This window comes from Nannobrachium achirus, assembly GCF_963921795.1.
Source record: "Nannobrachium achirus genome assembly, chromosome: 10".
In the NCBI taxonomy this organism is placed as follows: domain Eukaryota; kingdom Metazoa; phylum Chordata; class Actinopteri; order Myctophiformes; family Myctophidae; genus Nannobrachium; species Nannobrachium achirus.
Genome location: NC_137819.1, coordinates 18,344,531 through 18,365,197, shown reverse-complemented (window position 1 = coordinate 18,365,197; position 20,667 = coordinate 18,344,531). Strand labels below are relative to the sequence as shown.

General features: G+C 43.8%; 2 protein-coding genes across 5 annotated transcripts in view; both read right to left on the bottom strand.

Annotated features, from left to right (window-relative positions):
* LOC308292879 (GTPase IMAP family member 8-like) overlaps positions 1–20,667 on the bottom strand; it is a gene marked incomplete at both ends in the record, with an annotated part of 407,153 nt that overhangs the window by 211,729 nt on the left and 174,757 nt on the right. The gene's annotated exons all lie outside the window — the stretch shown is intronic.
* Positions 1–20,667, bottom strand: part of arid1ab (AT-rich interactive domain 1Ab) — a 131,775-nt gene that overhangs the window by 5,991 nt on the left and 105,117 nt on the right. For 2 of the 4 annotated variants that reach the window (XM_080735904.1, XM_080735906.1), the window contains exons 13-22: positions 16,066–16,198; positions 15,343–15,518; positions 12,487–12,634; positions 10,032–10,154; positions 7,683–7,779; positions 6,397–6,718; positions 4,805–5,091; positions 3,774–4,026; positions 2,744–2,874; positions 836–1,102 (exon numbers count right to left, since the gene is read on the bottom strand). In XM_080735904.1, coding sequence (XP_080592030.1) covers positions 836–1,102; positions 2,744–2,874; positions 3,774–4,026; positions 4,805–5,091; positions 6,397–6,718; positions 7,683–7,779; positions 10,032–10,154; positions 12,487–12,634; positions 15,343–15,518; positions 16,066–16,198 — 1,937 coding nt within the window. The remainder of the gene's footprint in view (positions 1–835; positions 1,103–2,743; positions 2,875–3,773; positions 4,027–4,804; positions 5,092–6,396; positions 6,719–7,682; positions 7,780–10,031; positions 10,155–12,486; positions 12,635–15,342; positions 15,519–16,065; positions 16,199–20,667) is intronic. The other 2 variants (XM_080735905.1, XM_080735907.1) reach the window with 1 other exon arrangement.

The window sequence follows — 20,667 nt, the reverse complement described above, 5'->3', positions numbered from 1 at the left end:
AACGTCTTTTTCACTATGGACCTCCCTGCCAGACGTCTTCTGAACGTCTTTTTTTTGAAAAAAAATTTTTTTGAAAAAATTTTTTTGGACCTCCAACAGTGTACTAGGCATGATCGCGATCGCGAAATTGCATGTTTAACCCCCATACCAACCCCATCTTTCAAACATGGCAGCCATGTTTGTTTACATTTGAAGAAAACATAAGGGCTCCTTTCCCCTGAATGCCTGAACGGATTTCCAAGCGGATTTTTTTGTTTGAAAGCTGTGAAAAGCATGCACATGCATAGTGCATGATCTGTGCACGAATGTGTGCACCAGCGTGCACACTATTTTTTTAACCCTTTGTTGGCGAACCGGCAATATAAGAGGTCATCCCACTTTAAATATGGCACCGACTGAGTTAATACCTGAAAAATACCTAAAAATGTCTTCTAAAATCCTAATGGTTTTCTGAACGATAATGTTTCTCTATCATCTCTATCAGTTGTGCTCAACCTTTCACGTCAAGGACCCCCTAGAATTATATGTATTTGACCACGGACCCCAATCTGAAAATATGTTTGTTACAGGGCCCTCGAAGAAGCACAGATATAAGTTAAAAATGTTCGCTTTAAAAGAAAGTCTATTCAGATATTGCACAAATGTTCACATTATTTTCAAAAATAGCAGATTTACAAGCTTGCAGCGCGGCACTCGGTGCCACGGTGTGAGCTTGTATATCTGCTATTTTTGAATAGCCAAAGTATAGAAAATGTATGGTTAGAGTGGTTACGTGACATACGTTCCCGTTCCAAATGGGTTCAAAATCGACACTATGCAGAACCACATTACACACCTGGACTAGCATGGATGAGGACGAGGGTGTTGACGATGGCGGAGGAGGAGTGGTCGTGGCATCGTCCTCTTCGTCCTCCTCGTCGGTGTCGGGGTCGTCCGGCATGTCGGCGGGCATGGGGAAGTCGTCCTCCATGTCCTCGGCAGCGTTGGGGTCGACGAGCGTCCGCTGGCCGGGGTCGCCCACCTCGTACTCCTTCAGGATGCCGAAGATCTCGATGAGACACCGCCGGAAGTACTCCACCACCAGCTCCAGGAAGCCAGGCAGCTGGACACACACACAGTACAATGTTGACACATTTACTGCCTATCACAGGGGTTCTCAAACCTTTTTAGGCCGTGACCCCTAAAATAAACATATTTGAACTGGGGACCCCCACCCTGACAAGCACTTGGAATTGTAGGTATTACGTTTAATGTGACTCGGCTCCACAGATAAATATTGTGAAAATAGCAGATCTACATGCTCACAACGCCTCGCGCTGCGAGGCGTTGTGAGCATGTAGATCTGCTATTTTCACAATGTTCGCCTCTTGCTTACTTCATATTTGACAGTTTGGCCAGTGTGGTATTAAAACGGTCTTGGAAGTCCTTAAATTGTCACTTTATGAATGTGCAGACACCCTGTATACACTTATGTTGGTTTGTTTACCGTTGAGTGAGACATTTTTTTTTACATTAAGCTAATCATCTAGGGACCTCACAAAATAATTTGGGAACCCAAAACTTGGGGTCCTGACCCCAAGTTCGAGAACCACTGGCCTAACTAAAGTCGTGTTGTTAAATCCATGCATTGACTGCCTTACTCCACTAAAGTGGGGTTATGACGTTTCCTATTGTAAAACCGTAGCCTGTGGTCTGCTGGACCCGGCACTGATGCAAAAACTCAAATTCCCACAATCGGGAGATGACAAAATCAGGAAACGACAACCACCATTCACAGCAAATGTAATGAACTTCCGGAAAATCAATGTCCAGATCGTGCTCTTGGTCAAAACAAGCCCTTTTCTACGGACAAAAGCACGGATGGCCGCGGTTGTATCTTTTCTTTTCCGGGTGAAAGAAAAGATGGACGTTCACAAAGCCTCGAAAATAAGGTAAAGACACTGACAAACCCCAGTAGAAGTTACTGAAGTTACATTAATTATTATATACCTGGCAGTGGATGTGTTCACACACGGCACACGCACAGTTCACCTTTCATTAGCAAGGATCATGGATTATATTGTTGCAGTATTTTGTTTTCATGATATGTATTTCTTCCATTTTTTATAACGATGTGCTACTAAACTAAACTCTTGGGCAGAAACCTCTAAATGTAAACAACCTTCCGGAAAATTAATGCCCTACGAGGGTTTAACCCATTCAGGCCTAGAATTATTGAATACTTTAGCCAGTGAAAAATAGCAGATATACAAGCTCACAGCGCGGCACCGAGTGCCGCGCTGCGAGCTTGTAGATCTGCTATTTTTGAAAAAGTCGTGAAAATGTGTGCAAATCTTTGAATATATGTATTTTCAAAGCAGAATGTTTGTAACTAAAGATTTTGCTTCTGGGTGGTCCCTGGAACTAGATATTTTGAGATGGGGGTCCGTGGCCAAATAAATATCATTTTGTGGGTCCTTCACATGAAAAGGTCTGAGCATAGACATAGAAGTCTCTCAAGAACAGACTGAGCTCTTTGACGATGGCTGGCCAGATTGCTGACATAGAAACATAGGTTTTTTCCAAAAACCTTAGAGAAGGATTCAAAAGACACTTATAGAATCGGGTCAAAATTCTAATTTTCACGATTTTTCAAAAATAGCAGATCTATAAACTCGCAGCGCGGTTATATTTAAAGCATAAAATATTGCGTCATAATGTGTTCAGGGTTCAGGCCTAAATGGGTTAAAAGAAGGAGCCATACCTGGCAGAGGTTAAAGGTGGAGATGCTGGAGTCATCATACAGTAGGATGTTAATGGTGTCCAGGGCCCAGGTGCTTTCTGCCAGAAGACCTGACTTCAGGGACATCATGACTCTCCAAGCCTCTGGTGTGCCTGTGGCCAGAGAATAGAAGAATGAATGAATAAATATACTGTATAAATGAAGTAAGAGATGTTATTGTGTTTTGCCATCATTGTTTTTGGAGCCGATGAATTGTAAGAAGCTAGACTAGAATTTTCATGTGAAGTTCAGGGACCTAGTAGCTAAATGTGGCATACATTTTTTTTTTTTTTTACATTTCGATCGAATATCTTAATTACAATGAATTAAAGTTGACATGATTTTTTTTTAAAGGGTAACCGTTGTATAATATCAGACTTGAGGGTGTGTGTTATCGTGAATATCGGCACTTGGGCGCAAGGCAGGCGCGCCGATAGTCACAATAACACACACCCTCTCGTGTAATATTGCTTAATTACATCATTGCAGTGGAGTAATATTTTGCCTCTGAGATGTAGTGGAGTAGAAGTAAAGAATAAGGTATCGAAACATGTATAAATACTATGGATGGGACGATATGAACATTTCATATCACGATTATTGTGACGAAAGAAATCGCGATTTACGATATTATCACGTTAATCAAAATATCCCCAACATCCATTATCCTGGGGCGGAACATTTGCCAAAAGATAGCAGACTCACAACATGTCGCAACAAGGCGCGTTGTGAGCTTATAGATCGGCTATTTTTTGGCAAAGAGATTTGGTAGAGAGTGAAAAAAAGACTGTATAAAGTATGTATATTAGATAATATATAAGTACGTTTTACCAATAGAGGGTTTAAATGGTACCGGATATGCCGCTCAGCGACTAAAAGGTGAATTGATCCCAGTGCATGACTGAGGACGATTTTAAATCTCCATGATACAAGTGTTTTTTATCATGATAAACGATAATATCGCTTCTCATCCCATCCTTAGTAAGTGCAAATCATAGAGCTGTTCCCGTACCGATGTCTTTCATGGTGAGCCTCCGGCGGGGCTTGAGGTGTGGCTGCGAGGCCTCCACCGAGCCGGGCGGGAAGCTGACGGGGTCCCTCCGCATGAGGGGCGGCTGGACAGGGGCGTGGCCGATGTGGGAGGCGGGCACCGGAGGCCCCGCCTTCTGCATCTCCACCCGCCGGCCCGACGGGTGCATGTAGGGAGACTTGCTGGGCGACGTCCTGCTCTCCATGGGCCGGGGCATGGGGGTCGGGCTCGATACCTGCAGGGGGTTTGAAATGTTTCATTAGTTATAGACCTGAAAGATACCTAAAAATGTCTTCTAAATCCTAATGGTTTTTCTGAAAATGTATGTTTCTTTATCTCAAAGTTTATAATGTCAAGGACCGCAGACCCCCATCTCAAACTATGTTGTTCCAGCCTCCAGGGACCCCCAGAAGCAGAGATTTGAGTAACAAAAGTTTGCCTTGAAAAGCAGATCTACAAGATTGCACATTTTCAAGATTTTTCAAAAAGCAGATCTACAAGCTCGCAGCGCGCTGTTAGCTCGTAAATCTGCTATTTCTTTATAGTTAAAAAATACCTAAAAATGTCTTCTAAATCATGTTATTTTCTGAAAAAACTTTTCTATATCAGTGGTGCTCAACCTTTTCATGTCAAGGACCCCCTAGAATTATATGTATTTGACCGTGGATCCCCATCTGAAAATATTTTGTTACAGGGACCAAGAGAAAGAAAAAATTGCGTTACAAATGTTCGCTTTAAAAATATATACCAGCCGATCTACAAGCTCGATTCAAAATGAAGAAAAACTATTGAAAAACATATCATTTGAAAATGTAGTCACAGTTAAAACTATATAAATAGATAGATATATCCAGACATATCCACTCAAAATGTTATTATTTTTGAAATATAGATAAAGACTAAGGGTAATTTGAGACTTTTCTTTATTTCATTTATGTATTTATTTGTTTTAAATTCAATTCTAGTAGGCCTATTTGTTATTGAGTTAGTTTCACAGTGAACCAACAACTTACCTGTGGAATGTGGTTCTGTTGGTTCTGGTAGTTGGAAGGCAGCGGCCGGGACATGGGGGGTCCCGAGGCTCCGGGGCCGTAGGGGGGCTGCCGCTGGTTGACGTGGCCCGGCCACGGCCCCTCGCTCATGCGCTGGTCCGACGCCATCATCTCCTCGGGGCGGTTCATGCCGTGGTAGCCGCCGGGGCCCTGGCCCGGCCCGGGGGGGCCCTGGCGGTTGGGGTAGCCGGGGTAGCCCCCCATCTCGTTGCGGCTCTGCCACATGGGGCCCTGGGGTCCGTCGGGAGCTGGGGGTGGAAAAGAAGACATTTTCACTCGTCGAGTCGTTGTCGAGCAAATGATTGCGCTTATAACACTAGAATTTGTGTTTTGGGCTTTAACCCATTTAGGCCTAGAATCATTGAATGCTTTAACCAGTGAAAAAATAGCAGATATACAAGCTCACAGCGCGGCACCGAGAGCCGCGCTGCGAGCTTGTAGATCTGCTATTTTTGAAAAAGTCGTGAAAATGTGTGCAAATCTTTGAATATATGTATTTTCAAAGCAAACGTTTGTAACTCAAATTTTGCTTCTGGGGGGTGTCCCTGGAACTAGATATTTTGAAATGGGGGTCCGTGGCCAAATAAATATCATTTTGGGGGTCCTTCACATGAAAAGGTTTGAGCACCACTGACACAGTAGTCTCTCAAGAACAGACTAACTGAGCTCCAGTCAAGTGAAAAGGACCTTTTCTTTGACGATGGCTAAGCCAGATTGCTGACATAGAAACATAGGTTTTTTCCAAAAATCTTAGAAGGATTCAAAAGACACTTATAGAATCGGGTCAAAATTCTAATTTTCAAGATTTTTCAAAAATAGCAGATCTACAAGCTCGCAGCGCGGCACTCGGTGCCGCGCTGTGAGCTTGTATATCTGCTATTTTTCAATAGTTAAAGCATAAAATATTGCGTCATATTGTGTTCAGGCCTAAATGGGTTAAACATTGGAACATATAAATCGTTGTTTTCTTGCAGAAACCTCTTTTCTCCATCTCTGTAACATTTTGTGTTTCTTTCCCTAAATTAACACAAAAGGATCAAAAGAGCAGATCTGCAAGCTCGAAACGAGGCGCGAGGCAATGCGTTTTGAGCTTGTCGATCTGCTACTTTTGCCATTTTTGAATTTGAATCCAGAATACTAAGAGTTTTGGACAAACCTGTATGAGGTTTCCACTGGACAGATGAAATACCAATTAAATGAAATACTAATTCAGTTTGATTTTTAGGCTTTGTAAACAAAAATTACAGTATGACACAAATAAATTACTGACAATGGCCAGTACAAAACATAAAATAATAAATAAATTACTGTGAGAAGGTTACTGTGGTCAAAACAGGCTATATATATATTTAGTAATGTTGTACTTACAAAATTCGTAAAAAATAAACACATAGTGCAGTGTGGCCACATAGTTATAGTGTAGATCTGCCATTCCCACTTATCTTTGAAAAAACGTATCAACTTATCGTATCAATTCATACAAACTATTAAAAAACATTAAATAAACACATTATCTCAAATAATTTGCGATCAACGTGACATCAGGGCCTTACCTGAAGCCATGGGGGAGGCCATCATCTGGGGGTTCATGGGCGACTGGGGGTTGGGTCCTGCCGAGGACCCGGGGGGTCCCCGCTCCCGGCCGAAGGGGAAGCCGGGGAACTGGCTCTGGGGGCCCGGTGGCCCCCGACGGTCCCCGCCGGGTCCCGCGTAGGCGTTGTACTGGTTGTACATGTCCTGCTGGGGACCCTGGGGACCCCCGGAGGACTGGGGACCGCCCGGCTGCTGCTGGCCGCTGTAGGGCACGTTGTACATGTCGCCCTCGTGGCGCTTGGCGGGCGGGCCGTAGCCTCCGTCTGCAGGCCTCTTGTAGTTCTGCTGGGGGAGACACACATGGACGTTCAGTGATGTTCATTAACTATCGTTGGTAGAGTTACAGACTCGTAAGGGTAGACCAGTGTTTCTCAAACTTTCACATTTCAAGGTCTCCCCTTAACTCTGACAGTGTATAAATGGAACCAAATGGACCCAGTTAGGGTCCATTTGGTTCCATTTCACTTTGAGAAACACTATCCCAGACCACGGGTTACTAATGTTTTGACCCATATTTACTCAGAAAGTGCAAAGTGATTGAATTAAAGTTTCAGAACATTTAACATACACACACACAAAAGACAAAATTTATAAAAACACAAATAACGTTTTATTTATGTATTTAAACACTTAAAGCTCTACTGTGTAACTTTCTTCTTCTACCCCAGATTTGAACTCTGTTTCCTTTTTCTTTTCTTTTTAACCATTGAGCTAATAGAGCATGGCTGCTTGCTCAGGGGATAAATGTAATCTTGACCATCAGGACAAAGTGTCTAAATGTCTCAATAAGAGTGCAGAGAGAAAGAAATACAACCACCCCAATTGTATAAGTTATATTGTATTAACCTGCATAGTGCCACTTTAAGCCACACTAAAAGAACGTCAAATATTAATCAATTTTATTTTAAAATCATTTAGAAAATGTTCTTCAGGTTGAAAGTGCAAACAGAGGCTGCATAATTGCTGGGATAATAGTCTGGGGCCGATACACAGATCTGGCTCTGATCCTCATTACATAATCAAGCATAATGATATGAGAGGGATCAAAGCCAGACTAATGACGCAGCAATCAACCGATAACCACGTTTTTCTTTTTGTGGAACTTGGAAGGCCATTTAGAAAAGCCAGTGAAACGTGTCCAAATCAATGGCAAGGCAGCCTGTGTGGGAGAGAGGAGGAGGAAGGAGACCAGGGCACAGTGAGAACCAACAGCGTACAAAATGTTCTCTCTCTCTCTTTCTCTCACCGCTTGTTGCTGGGGGTACATTCCTGGCTGCTGGTTGGGGTAGGGACCACCAGGGGGAGCTCCTTGGCCAGGATACTGGTTGCCGTAGGAGTCGTGCCTGTCAAACAAGAAAGAAAACAACAAAACAACGGTCATTACATTTCTCCTTTTTTTTTTTTTCTAAATATTTTTTATCCCACGGTTTTTGCAACCCATTTTTTTCTCACCCGGTGACTACCTAACCTGTAGTCCTGGTTTCCGCTCTCCCCCTGCCGCGCCAGGGGACATTGTGGAGCACCCGGCTGGCTAGGGGGAGGTAGTATAGAAACCAGGACTACTGCATGTTTTTGTGTGAGGGCCTATGCCCAAGGAGACACGGGAGAACATGCAAACTCACTACAGAGAGCCCCTATCGCCAACCCCACCTAGGGTGTGGGTGCTGATGACGCGGGTGGAGGAACACGCCCCCAGCGCCCACAGCTTCCCCCGGTAGGAATCGAACCAAGGACCTTCCAACTGTGAGGCGAAGTGCTAACCACTGCACCACCGTGCCCCCACATTTCTCCTTTTTACTGGCAGGGAACAACCGGGGGTCCTCATGTGAATGCCTAGTGCAGTGGTTCTCAACCTTTTCAGGCCACGACCCCCAAAATAATAATCATATTTTAACTGATTTTGTGCCAGAGACCCTCAGAAGAGAAGATTTCTATAATCCTTCTCCAAAAGTAGCATGTCGTCGTTGTCGGGTGAAAACCTTGTATGTCCAAAACCGTTCGTTTTGCATTTATCATTTTAAAAATGATTTAAACCAGTGAAAACAGCCGATCTACAAGCACACAACGCCTCGCGCCGCGAGTTGTGTGCTTGTAGATCTGCCGTTTTCACTATCTTTGTGCGATGGCCTTGTATGATGAAGCAGGGCTTCACTTTGCGAAAAAACATCCAAATTTGAAACTTGGAGATACAAGGTTTCTGCCCGACAGTGACGATATGTAAAAGCTTGTATATCCAATAGCCAACATGGATGAAGTGTTTAAAATCTAACTTTTGCTGGAGACTTTTGCTATTTATCTATCGATCTGTCTGTCGTCCCTTTTATGACACATATGGAGATCTCTACATCTGCCTGTCCATGTCCCATTTCATGCTCATATATGGAAATCTATCTATAGATCTATCCGTTGTTGTCCCTTTTATGACAACGATAATGGAGATCTCTATATCTGCCTGTCCATGTCCTATCTAATGCCGGTATATGGAGATCTCTATCTGTCTGTCCCCCTTTTATGCCCATAGATGGAGATCCTGTATGTATGTCAGTGTCCCTTTTATACCCATATATGGAGATCCCCATAGGACGTCATATACTTGCGTCATAGGCTCCGCTGCAAGGACTATCCGTGTCCTTTTTTATGGCCATGTATGGAGATCCCTGATGTCACCATATGATGTCATGGTACTGATATCATAGGCTAAAAAGATAACAGTGCAATGATAATGGACACTACTCTGACAATGGGTAGACTGGTCATTGCATAAGCGGATCAGCCTGGATTGCTTAGCCACGGCCATTAAAACTAATAATTTGACTATTTAGCGGTCTGGTGATGCTGTTGAAGTTTTCTGAACAACCTATGTTATATCAGTGGTGCTCAAACTTGTTCAAGGACCCCGAAAATTATATTGTGTTCCAGGGACCCCCAACGGGTACACATTATTGTGTATCATTATTGTATGCTTTAACTATTGAAAAATAGCAGATATACAAGCTCGCAGCGCGGCACGGCTGCGAGCTTGTAGATCTGCTATTTTTGAAAAATCGTGAAAAAATTTGAATTTTGACCCGATTCTATAAGTGTCTTTTGAATCCTTCTAAGGTTTTTTGAAAAACTTATGTTTCTATGTCAGCAATCTGGCTCATCAAAGAAAAGGTCCTTTTCACTTAACTGGAGCTCAGTTAGTCTGTTCTTGAGAGACTACTATGTCAGTGGTTCTCAAACGTTTTCATGTCGAGGACCCCCAAACTGATATTTATTTGGCCACGGAACCCCATCTCAAAATATCTAGGGACCCCCAGAAGCTAAATTTGAGTTACAAACGATCGCATTAAAAATACATATATTCAAAGATGTGCACACATTTTCACAACTTTTTCAAAAATAGCAGATCTACAAGCTCGCAGCGCGGCACTCAGTGCCGCGCTGTGCGCTTGTAGATATTGTAGATATTTTTCAGTAGTTAAAGCATTCAATAATTCTAGGCCTAAATGGGTTAAGAATGTTATACTGAACATTTTTCAACAAATAGCAGATCTACAAGCTCATAGTGCGGCACGAAGGGACACGAGTTAGCAACGGTGGCTGTTCTGACCGTTGCTGCTGGGGCGGTCGTCCCGGTGAGTACATCCCCGTGTCGGCCCCAGAGGGGTGGAGGTTGGCCTGGGGGGCCCCGGGGCCCATGCTGCCTTCAGGGCCCATGCCGGGCTCCGCTCTGCTGGGGAGACAACATTTACACCCTTTATTTGTGTCCACACAAAGGAGAGCATACATTACATTCACAAAATCATGGCATGTCTTCATGATACAATAAGCATGTCACTCAGTACTCCATGTCCCAAACCTTTTAGCTCGAGACTCAAAAAAGAGATTAGACATTTGCCCGGGAACCAAACAAGTAAAAAAATAGCCGATATACAAGCCCACAATGTGTCGCTTCGTGCCGCGTTATGGGCTTGTACTGTAGATTGGCTATTTTCACATTTCTTTAGAATTTATGGAATTTCTTTGGGGGGTAATTATTTTTGAAATAATTAAAAACTAAATGTAGGAATAAACAAAATAAATAAAAATGTGCTTGTGACCCATAACAATCGACATGCGACCCACAAATGGGTCCCTACCCACTGTTTGGGAAACAGTGCTCTATGGGTATAAGGAAGTAACAGCGTCTCCGTCATATGTGGCAACTGCCAATTATTGCAGAGAAAGCACACTACTTTGCCAGCCTTTTGGCCTCCTTTTTGGGCATGGCATGTTGTTGAAACCCTCCTACAAGCAGTCTGTGGGTATGTCCTAGGCTGCCACATATAAAAACAAATAGTCTGCACCTGCATCTCTAATACAGACACTTCCCTGGACTCTTTAATCAACCACAACACAGCTGGTGTATCAGCTGTCCAATATGTAAAAAAATGTCTGGGTTATTACAGAGACGAAACACGGATGGAAGGACACAGGAATGTTTGAACATTCTCTCTCTCTCTCAGGTGCACGCGCGCGCACACACACGCGCACACACACGCACGCACGCACGCACACCTTTATTAACTATACACTCAAATGTTGTGATTCTAAACCTTTTGAATTTCAAGGACTTGGTTAGATATTCATTATTCATACCACCGTTCCCAATCTACACTGTAAAATCTCAAGTGTTTCAACACATTCAACGAGTATATTCCTTTTTTTTTTTTTTTATCTGGTTCAGTGCCATTTCATTGTTTTATATTAAATCACAGCCCCTAGTAATGCAGGAACTCAGTTTCCCTTGATGCTTTGGGGCGGATGTACAAATCTGCATGTCCGCTTCCGCATTCAGGCCAACGGTAAGGCAATGCAGAGAAATGCATTTATGTAGGATTCTACACTCAGATTGTGTCGGTCGTAAGGAAACGCTTTTTACGGGCAGTAACGAAGCGGTGGACCATCGCGGTAACAACTTTTCTTTTCTGAGTGAAAGAAGACATGTTCGGTAGAAACAGCATGAAAAACTATGGCAAGGTTTACCGACCTGAATTAACAAATACCTATTTGGGTTTATTTCCGATACTTCCGTGACTGTGGAGATGTCCGTTTCTCAGTGGTCTTGTCAAGTATGAAGGTTAAATAACAAATTGAGCTCCCATGCCCCTTGCAAAAATGCGGGCAAAATCTTTGACAGCCGCAAGTTTGGGTTTCATTCAATTACTATATACCAGGGGCCACTATATTTCCACCTTCACTCCAGAGGGCCACATTAATATTGCTACGTACTACTTTGTCATTCTAGCATCTCATACAAAAGAAGCAAAAATAGCAGATCTACAAGCGCAAAACGCATCGCACTGCGATGCGTTTTGAGCTTGTAGATCGGCTATTTTTGCTTCTTTTGAATTGGAATCCTGACTTATTTTTCGTTATTTTTTTAATTGGAATCCTCAAATGTAACATTTTGATTTAATTTCAATTTAGTTATATACTCACGTTAACTTTATGAAACTAAATACAAAAATAGACATAAAAAAAGACATGTTAATACTACTACACTAGTCATTAAGCTACTAAGATAGACTGACGGAATTAAAGCAGGTCATGTTTTGGAATTGTAACATCAATCAAATCAATAATATATTAGTATTCTGGTATTAACCTGCGGGCCGCATTAAGTGAAGTGCCCCCCGGGCCCGCCAGTTGCCCATGTATGCTATATACTATACTATAAAGGAAAATTTTTTTTTTAATGATTCTAATCCATTGCCAGCATTTGTTTTGCACAAAAAAACATTCTTTGGGCTAAAATGGCCCAACAAAACTATGGTTTAGTGATGAGTCATCACTTTTCACGGTTTTGTGAGGTCCGTTTTTCTCCTTTATAGTCCACGGTCACGTAAGTATCGGAAACGACCCAACTAACCTGGCATTGATTGTGTTAAGTATCACAGGTCCAGTTGGTTCCATGTGTACACTCTCAGAGTTACAGACCTGCAGGTCTTTAATACCTGAATGGTGTTAAAAGGTAATCACCGTACAAGGTTCCCTACACTGGAGACATGGTGGTTATTATTTACCTGCGGTCGTACCCGGGCCCGTAGGGGTACTGCTGTCTCTGGCCCAGCTGAATGTTGCCCATGGGCCCCGGGGGGCCTCTGTTGTACTGCTCCCCCATCCCACTGTTGGGACCGGGGCCCGGCCCTGGAGACATGAACTGCTCCCCAGCTTCAGGAAGAAAAGAAAAAGAGAGAAATTACAAATAAGGACAATATTAGCATTTGTCAATCTTCAATTTGGCATCGATTAAGCAGACATGGCAGTTCACAATACAAAGATAACTAAATTACAGTGCAGAATACATGCTTAAAATGTGCATAGAGACACACACAGGCAGCTACACAAACACAAAATCACATAGCACCCCTCACAGACGTTATAATGTTATACTAGTCCTTGCCCCGGGGTGTGCACAGTGTATGAGGGATTGAATGCAGGAGTCTCAGAAATAATGCTGGAGTGCCCGTTGGGCAGATATTTATGCCCATATATGGTGTTCCATGTTGGAGTGCACTTTGGGAAGATCCTTATGCCCATATATGGTGTTCTGCGTCCAGGCCAGTCTGGGATGTCGGTACTATGACGTCAGAGTATGACGTCTGAGTACAGACAGACGGCGCACAGACAGACAGACATTCCATACATGAATAGTTAGATATTTGCTGTTAGGGCGGAAACATCTGCATATTCATCTTCATCTCCATATTCTAACTTTAAGTCTGCTACTTTTGAATTTTAATTCTAAATAACAGTTTCCACCCGACAGAAATATCTCTAACTTAATATCGCTGTTTTCATATTAAGGCACACTACAGTACATATATGGATATAACGTAGGCTATGCACACAGCAGCTCCAAGCACCTCAAAACGTGCTGTGATTAATGTACACGCTTTGATATTGTTCTTTACCTTCTTCCTACTACCGTTGCTGTTCTTATTATATTAAATAGATTTCCTGTTATTGCTGCTACAATAACAAGGAACCAAAACCAAATATCCATAACCAAATAATCTTGTGGACTTGCATATAAGATGTAACAACAAACATGTGAAAGTAGAAAGCATCCGTCTATGGAGGGTACATGTTATTCTAGCACACAGTTGCTCTTCCAACATGTCCTTGTTCCTTCTCCTTGCTCTGATTGGCTGTGATCAGATTCAGTCCGACATGTCCTGTCCTCATAGCCCTGAGCTCTGTTTCAAGGTGCTCTGGCTGCGTGGAAGCAGCGCTAACCAGGATAGCGACTGGTTCTCTTAAAGCCACCCAACCTGCCTGTTTGTGTCAATATATTAATGGCTTCTAGCACAAGGGTTCCCAAACGTTTCAGTTTAAAAATATATCATATTTGAACTGGGGACCCCCACCCCCATCCTGACAAGTACTTGGACTTGTGGGCATTACATTTAGTCTTACTCGGTTCAAGTTCATAACGCCTCACATGCCAATGAATGAACCAAGTAAAAGGTATTAACAAGAGTTTTTGACTTTGCCTGGCTCCAGCCCATAGACCCGCCCACTCTCTGAGCGGACTGGTTCTCTTGGTCTGGTGTTGTCATATGACACTAAAGTTTCTCTGGTTTAGGCAAAACCAAGCCAATGAGAGTCGGAGCCTCGGAGGAGGGGGTGGGTCTAACTTTTGAAAAATCAACAGAAACAGTGGAGGGAGGGGGAGCTCAGCCAAAGCTCTTAATTGCTCCCTTTGAACTTCAAAGGGGGTTTTGTACACCTCGTCAGCATCAAAGACAACGACCTGTTTGATGCCTGTCATAGAGGGGAGGGGGAGTGGAGAATATTTTTGTGTACACACAAGTCAAACACAACCCCTCCCACCAGATCTCTTGTGATTGGGAATTTCAAATCCCCTCCTCTTTGAAATCTCTTGTCAATGGGACAATGTCAGACTCAAGCTCAGCGCAGAGTCTGAAATCAGGCTACTTTTGACTAAATAATGACTACACTGGGGTTATTTTGTATTTAAAGGGAAATACCACACATTTTCAACTTTGAACTGTCATTTATATACTGTACCTTAAAGGAGAGTTTCTGGGTAAAATAGACCCCCATACCTTTTTAAATGTCTTTTTCCAAGCTTGTGAGATGGTCCAGACACTCCATAGTCCCAAAGAAGCATTATAATCCATTTTTGATTGCAGCTTCTACTCGACCATGGCTCCATAATGGACCGCGTCCATTCAATGTCTAATCCGGTTATTTTTCTCGCTTCAAAGTCCATTTCTTCGCTCCGTATCAGTTCCCCGTACTGTATATAGTTCATCCTAGCATTAGCTTCTCCAGGGCGCAGCCATTGTTGTTGTGAAAAAGCTACTCTTTTCGAGTCTCGTTCAGCTTGAAATCCCGCCGTCTCTCGCGGGACGAGACTGAGAGTAGAGCAGCAGCAGCAGAACCTGTAGAAAGCTGTTGTCCCGCGAGAGACATTGAATGGACGCGGTCCATTATGGAGCCATGGTCGAGTAGAAGCTGCAATCAAAAATGGATTATAATGCTTCTTTGGGACTATGGGGTGTCTGGACCATCTCGCAATCTTGGAAAAAGTCATTTAAAAAGGTATGGGGGTCTATTTTACCCAGAAACTCTCCTTTAAGATGTACTCTGCAAGCCAAAGAGTACACCTTCGTGATGCCACTGATCAATCAATCAATCCTCCAGTTCTAGGCAACACAGAAGGGGGGACTTTGTTCCTATTTCCACACAACAACTCTAAGGTATATTAATGACATAGTTTAAAGTTGAAAATGAGTGGTATTCCCCTTCAATTTTGTACATTTCCTGAAAGGTTTTGTACATACAAGGTTTCCACCCGACAGCATCAATAAGCACATAGGATCGATGTTTTTTTTTTTTTTTTCGCTCACCTTTCCTCATGCCACCGAAGGGGTCCTTGCTGGGCTCGTAGGGCCCCATGCGGCCCATCATGTCCGGGCCGCCCATCCCGGGCTGGAAGCCCTGGGAGTTGGGGGTCATGGCGTTCCTCCTGGGGAAGGCGGGGTCTCCGCCGTCAGCGAAGGGGTCCTGCAGGTTCACACTACTCCTAGACCCCCCAATACAGGACACTTATTAGTTACATTATAACTGTAGGTTCACACTACTCCTACACCCCCCAATACAGGACACTTATTAGTTACATTATAACTGTAGGTTCACACTACTCCTACACCCCCCAATACAGGACACTTATTAGTTACATTATAACCGTCAATAAACACTTGACCTGTGACAGGTTTCCTTTACAGTAACCATGTTGTTCTTTCTGATTATACTTAATTAAATTGAATAAATGTATTTATTTTAAAACACATGGCACAGTTTACACTCATCTTCCCCTCAAGCTTTTTGTGTGTGTGTTTTATCCTGTTGACAGATACTGTATGTACAAATATATGGTCATAGATATACATGTTTGTCAATAAAAACCTAATCAATCAATGGAGGATATTGTACTTTTATAAAAATAAAATACATATGTATTGTTGCACAAACGTTTCTGCAATGAATGTTTTAGGACAGAAACATTTGCATGTTAATATCTATTTTTACTGGATCGCTGTGTTTTTTTTTTTCGGAAGGTGTGGTCGTACCTGACGCCGGGCATGGGGGGCATCTGGCTGTGAGGCGTGGAGGCCGGGGTGGGGGGCTTCAGGTCTCCCCCCTCCGCCATGGAGCTACTGGTGGACTGAGGAGTCTGGGGGCCTTGGAGGGACCCCGAACCCGCTGGAACACACAACACACATAAAGGGTACGTTTAGAAACCATGGACAGGAGAATAAATAGCACAAGGACGAAAGAAGAAAAGGGGGAAAAATAAATCCATCTTCCAATATCCAAAGAATTCCACAGGCAAAAACACTTGCATCTCCAACTCTTACAACATTCTATGTTTTTTGTGTGTAAAAGTGTATAAAACTACTGTGTACAAGAGTGAAACGTAAAAGCACAAGCGCATTTACAAGCTCCCAACATGACACAACGCATTGTGAGCTTGCAGATCTGATATGTTTTGCTTTTTTTTTTTTTACGTTCTGATAGTGAAAGTGTGTGTGTGGCTTTTATGAATACTAAACCAATGAGAAGTAATTTATTAAGCTTGTGACTAAATAACTAGACCAGGTCAACCTGGTTGTGCCAGACCCCCTGTCTGTCATCATCATTTATGACATCATGCCTTTTATAGGCATGTCATCATCATGTCATCATCATATATACCCTTTATATAGAAAACCCGGACCGACATTTGCTTATGTAGGCCTACCCATTTCATGGGTCTGGCAATAACTACTTTGGAAAATAACCTGTGTTCTTTTTTTTTTTTTTGACATACAAGGTTTCCCACTCGGCAGACACATGGGGAAAAACATGCAACACACCGTGTTTTCCCACACTCCAGGGGAGCACATGGAAAGAGGGGGGAAAAAAAGGAAAAGAGAGGGAGAGTTCACACGGAGGCGAGCTAGCCTTGGAGTTGGCCCTGAACACCACTGGAGGCTCTCTGCTGTCCAGAAGAAAACTCACATCTCCAGAAATGCAACCTTGTACTGTATGTTGTTTTTTCCCCCCCGTACATCAACGCCCTACTTCACCATGCAAGAGTGTCGCACCAAAGTAGTGAAAACAGCAAGCTCACAACGTGACGCGTTGTGAGCTTGTAGATCAGCTATTTTCACGTTTTATTATTTTTTTCCTTTTTTTAAACCAATTTAGGCCTAGAATTATTTAATGCTTTAACTATTGAAAAATAGCAGATATACAAGCTCACAGCGAGCTTGTAGACCAAATACATGAAATTTTGGGAGTCCTTGACATGAAAAAGTTTGATAACCACTGATTTGAAGAATTTTAGAAGACAAGAATAGGTATAAAATATTCAAAGACTTGCACAAATGTTCAAATGTACAAGCTCGCTGTGAGCTTGTATATCTGCTATTTTAAATCATTAAGCATAACATAATGGTTAAAGTGGTTCAAATCCAAAGTGACACAGCGTTGCGTTCAGCCCTAAATGGGTATGGTTTTGGCCATACAAGCTTTCCAATCAGACAGTCTCTTAGAATGAGCCCACGCTGCTTTTTTGGCAATCCCCAAAAAAAGAAGCATTAAGACATTCCAGCATGCTGAGCGCAGTTTTGTGTGTGTGTGTGTGTGTGTGTGTGTGTGTGTGTGTGTGTGTGTGTGTGTGTGTGTGTGTGTGTGTGTGTGTGTGTGTGTGTACGTCTGGCTGGCTCAGCTTTTCAGCAGCAGCCAGCCAACCAGCGTGGAATCTTTCAGCTCAACACAGCAGCATGCCAAACTGACACCACCCCTCCACCCCTCCCATACCCCATCCACCCCCCCTCCCCCAATTCCTCTTACCCCACACCACCACCATCACCCCCCTCCACCCATACCCCCACCAGCGAGTCTAGAGTCACTGGGAAGACAATGATCTAAACCAGGGGTTCCCAAACGTTTTTTTGTCTCAGGGCACCCCATAAATATCTTTTTAATCTGAAGCACCCCTACATTATAATTTTCCACTCCCAGCACCTTATATTTATAGCATATCATCGTTGTCGGGTGGAAACCTTAAATGTCCAAAACCGTTTGTTTTGTATTTATCATCTATAAAATGTACCCAACTAGTGAAAACAGCCGATCTACAAGCACACGCTTGTAGATCGGCTGTTTTCACTAGTTTTGTGCAACAGTCTTGTATGATGAAGCAGGGCTTTGCTTTACCAAAAGATGTACACATTAGAAACTTGGAGATACGAGGTTTCTGCCTGACAGTGACGATATTTTAGTGATTATGTTGCGAGGAAAACGTTGAGATAATAGCCTTTTAGTTAGAACTGACTGAAAATAACTTTGTACTTCAAGTTTAAAATGATACTACATTTTTTTTCAAGTGTCCAAATAAATTCCAAATTTTATCAAATGATCTCGCGGCACCCCTGGATTGCCGTCACGGCACCCCAGGGTGCCCCGTCACCCACTTTGAAAAACCCTGATCCTGGCCTGTGACAAGATTACTGAGAGAAGAGAAGAGAAGAGAAGAGAAGAGAAGAGAAGAGAAGAGAAGAGAAGAGAAGAGAAGAGAAGAGAAGAGAAGAGGTGTGTGTGTGCATGCATGCATGCGTCTCATCCGTCGATGACTGACGTCTTGTTTGGGCGCCTCTCATCCGTTAAGCTGGGACGCGGGGAGGTTGCCGCTATACTATTTAGCACGTTAGCACGACGCCACCGGTTGCCACGGCGACGACCGACCGACACAGCAGCAGCCAGGGTTCACATGACTCACCAGTTCCATTCATTAAAAAAACTGGCACACACACACACACTGCTGCCGGGGGGGGGGGGGGGGGTCACCGCGAGGTCACACTTATTCACATCTTCTCACATCACCCACCCGCTCTCTCTCTCTCACACACCATGCTGCCCCCTCCATCCTGCTCCCTTTGGGCAGGGATTTCCCTCCAATACAGATGAAGAGAGAGGGGGGGGGGGGGGGGGGTGGGGTGTGTGACGTGCACACACGCACACACACACACCTCTTCCTGCACATCCATCATTTCCTGGCTCAGCTTTAATCTCCAGGGAGCGTTGCCGTATGTTTGTAGCCGGGGGCCCCGCATCACACACCAGCCACATCCACCCATACTCTCACAGACACACACATCCACCCAACCATACTCACACACAAAACATCACACACCATAACCAAAGTTTGCCCATCAATGTTAATTTTGTCAACTGACACGAGGAATAAAAAATGTACATCGACTACCTTTATGGAAACAAGTATGTGAAAGCTGTGATGATAGCGAAAACAACAAATAAAAAACAAAACATTAGGGAGGGACTAGTGGAGAAGTAGTCTGGGATCCCTTCACTTTTTTGGGTTTGATCCGGTCAGGAGCGAAAACCACTCTATGTCATGTGTAGTACTCAATTTGGCCTGGAAAGATCAAACCGGATTCAGTTTTAACCCAAAATATTCCCCTGCGCTCAAGGACATACTTTTAGGGCCTACCTAATAAACCCCTTGATGCAGCGTAGTTTTGCTTTTGGAAAATTCGTTTGGTATGTGCATCTTTTAGTCCAACTAGTAGCGAATGGCAAGACTACAGAACCAAAACAAAGCGATGCCGCTTCTTCTGCTTGTGGTTTCTGCCTAGACCGGATCAAACGGACTGTTGTAAACAAATACCAGGCTTTCCCCCAAGAAAGCCTGGTGACAAAAGGTTAGTGGAAAAGAGATCCAGTAGAACTAAAAGACAAGTCATTTACATGCTTGGCTGCGTGCGCAGGTGTCGCGCTCCGAAAATGGCAGATATTTCTTTATACATTTGACAACGCTATAATATATATTCCTAAACATTTCCCCCGTGGAACGCCTTGTAATTCATTACCATTGGTTGAGGGACAAGTATCGTTAAATTGTAAATGGTGCACTTCATCCAAGGCACTTTAAAATATGCATCACATTCACCCAACTCCCACACACATTCATACACCGATGGCGGAGGAAAACGTGCAAGGCACCAACCAGCACAGTGGGATCAACTAGGGGTTCAGCATCTTGCTCAAGGACACTTCGACAATCGACACCAACTCTGGGGGAGCCCGGGATCGAACCTGAGCCACTGCCGGCCCGTTAAAGGTTCACACCTCAGGAAGGCTTGGTTTTCAGTTACGACGTAAACCAAAGCCTTCCTGAGATGACACCATTATACACACCTCCCACCCCACACACACACACAACCCCCCACCCCACCCCTCATCCTTGGCGCTGTGACCCCCGTATCGCTATCAGAGAATCTGGGTCTGAGGCCAGAGCCATGAGACCACAAGCTGCTGCTGCTGGCATCAAAGCCAAGCTGCCGGTGATATGACTCTCCAAAACAAACACCCCCACCCTCTGGAGGGGAGTCACCAGCCCTCAGGAACACCCCCCCCCCTCCTCCAGAGGGGAGTCACCATGCAGCCCTCAGGAACCCCCCCCCCCCCCCCCCCCCCCCACCTCTGACACACTGACACACTCCCAGCTGACACCACCACGACAACAAACTCGTGGCCGGCGGCATTTCGTGGAACGTTTGGTCCCCGTGAGTCAACAACACTGATATACAGTATACAGATCCATCTAAAAAGAATATTGTGTAAAAAAGCAGCAGATGCCATAGCGCCCCAAATCATCACTGACT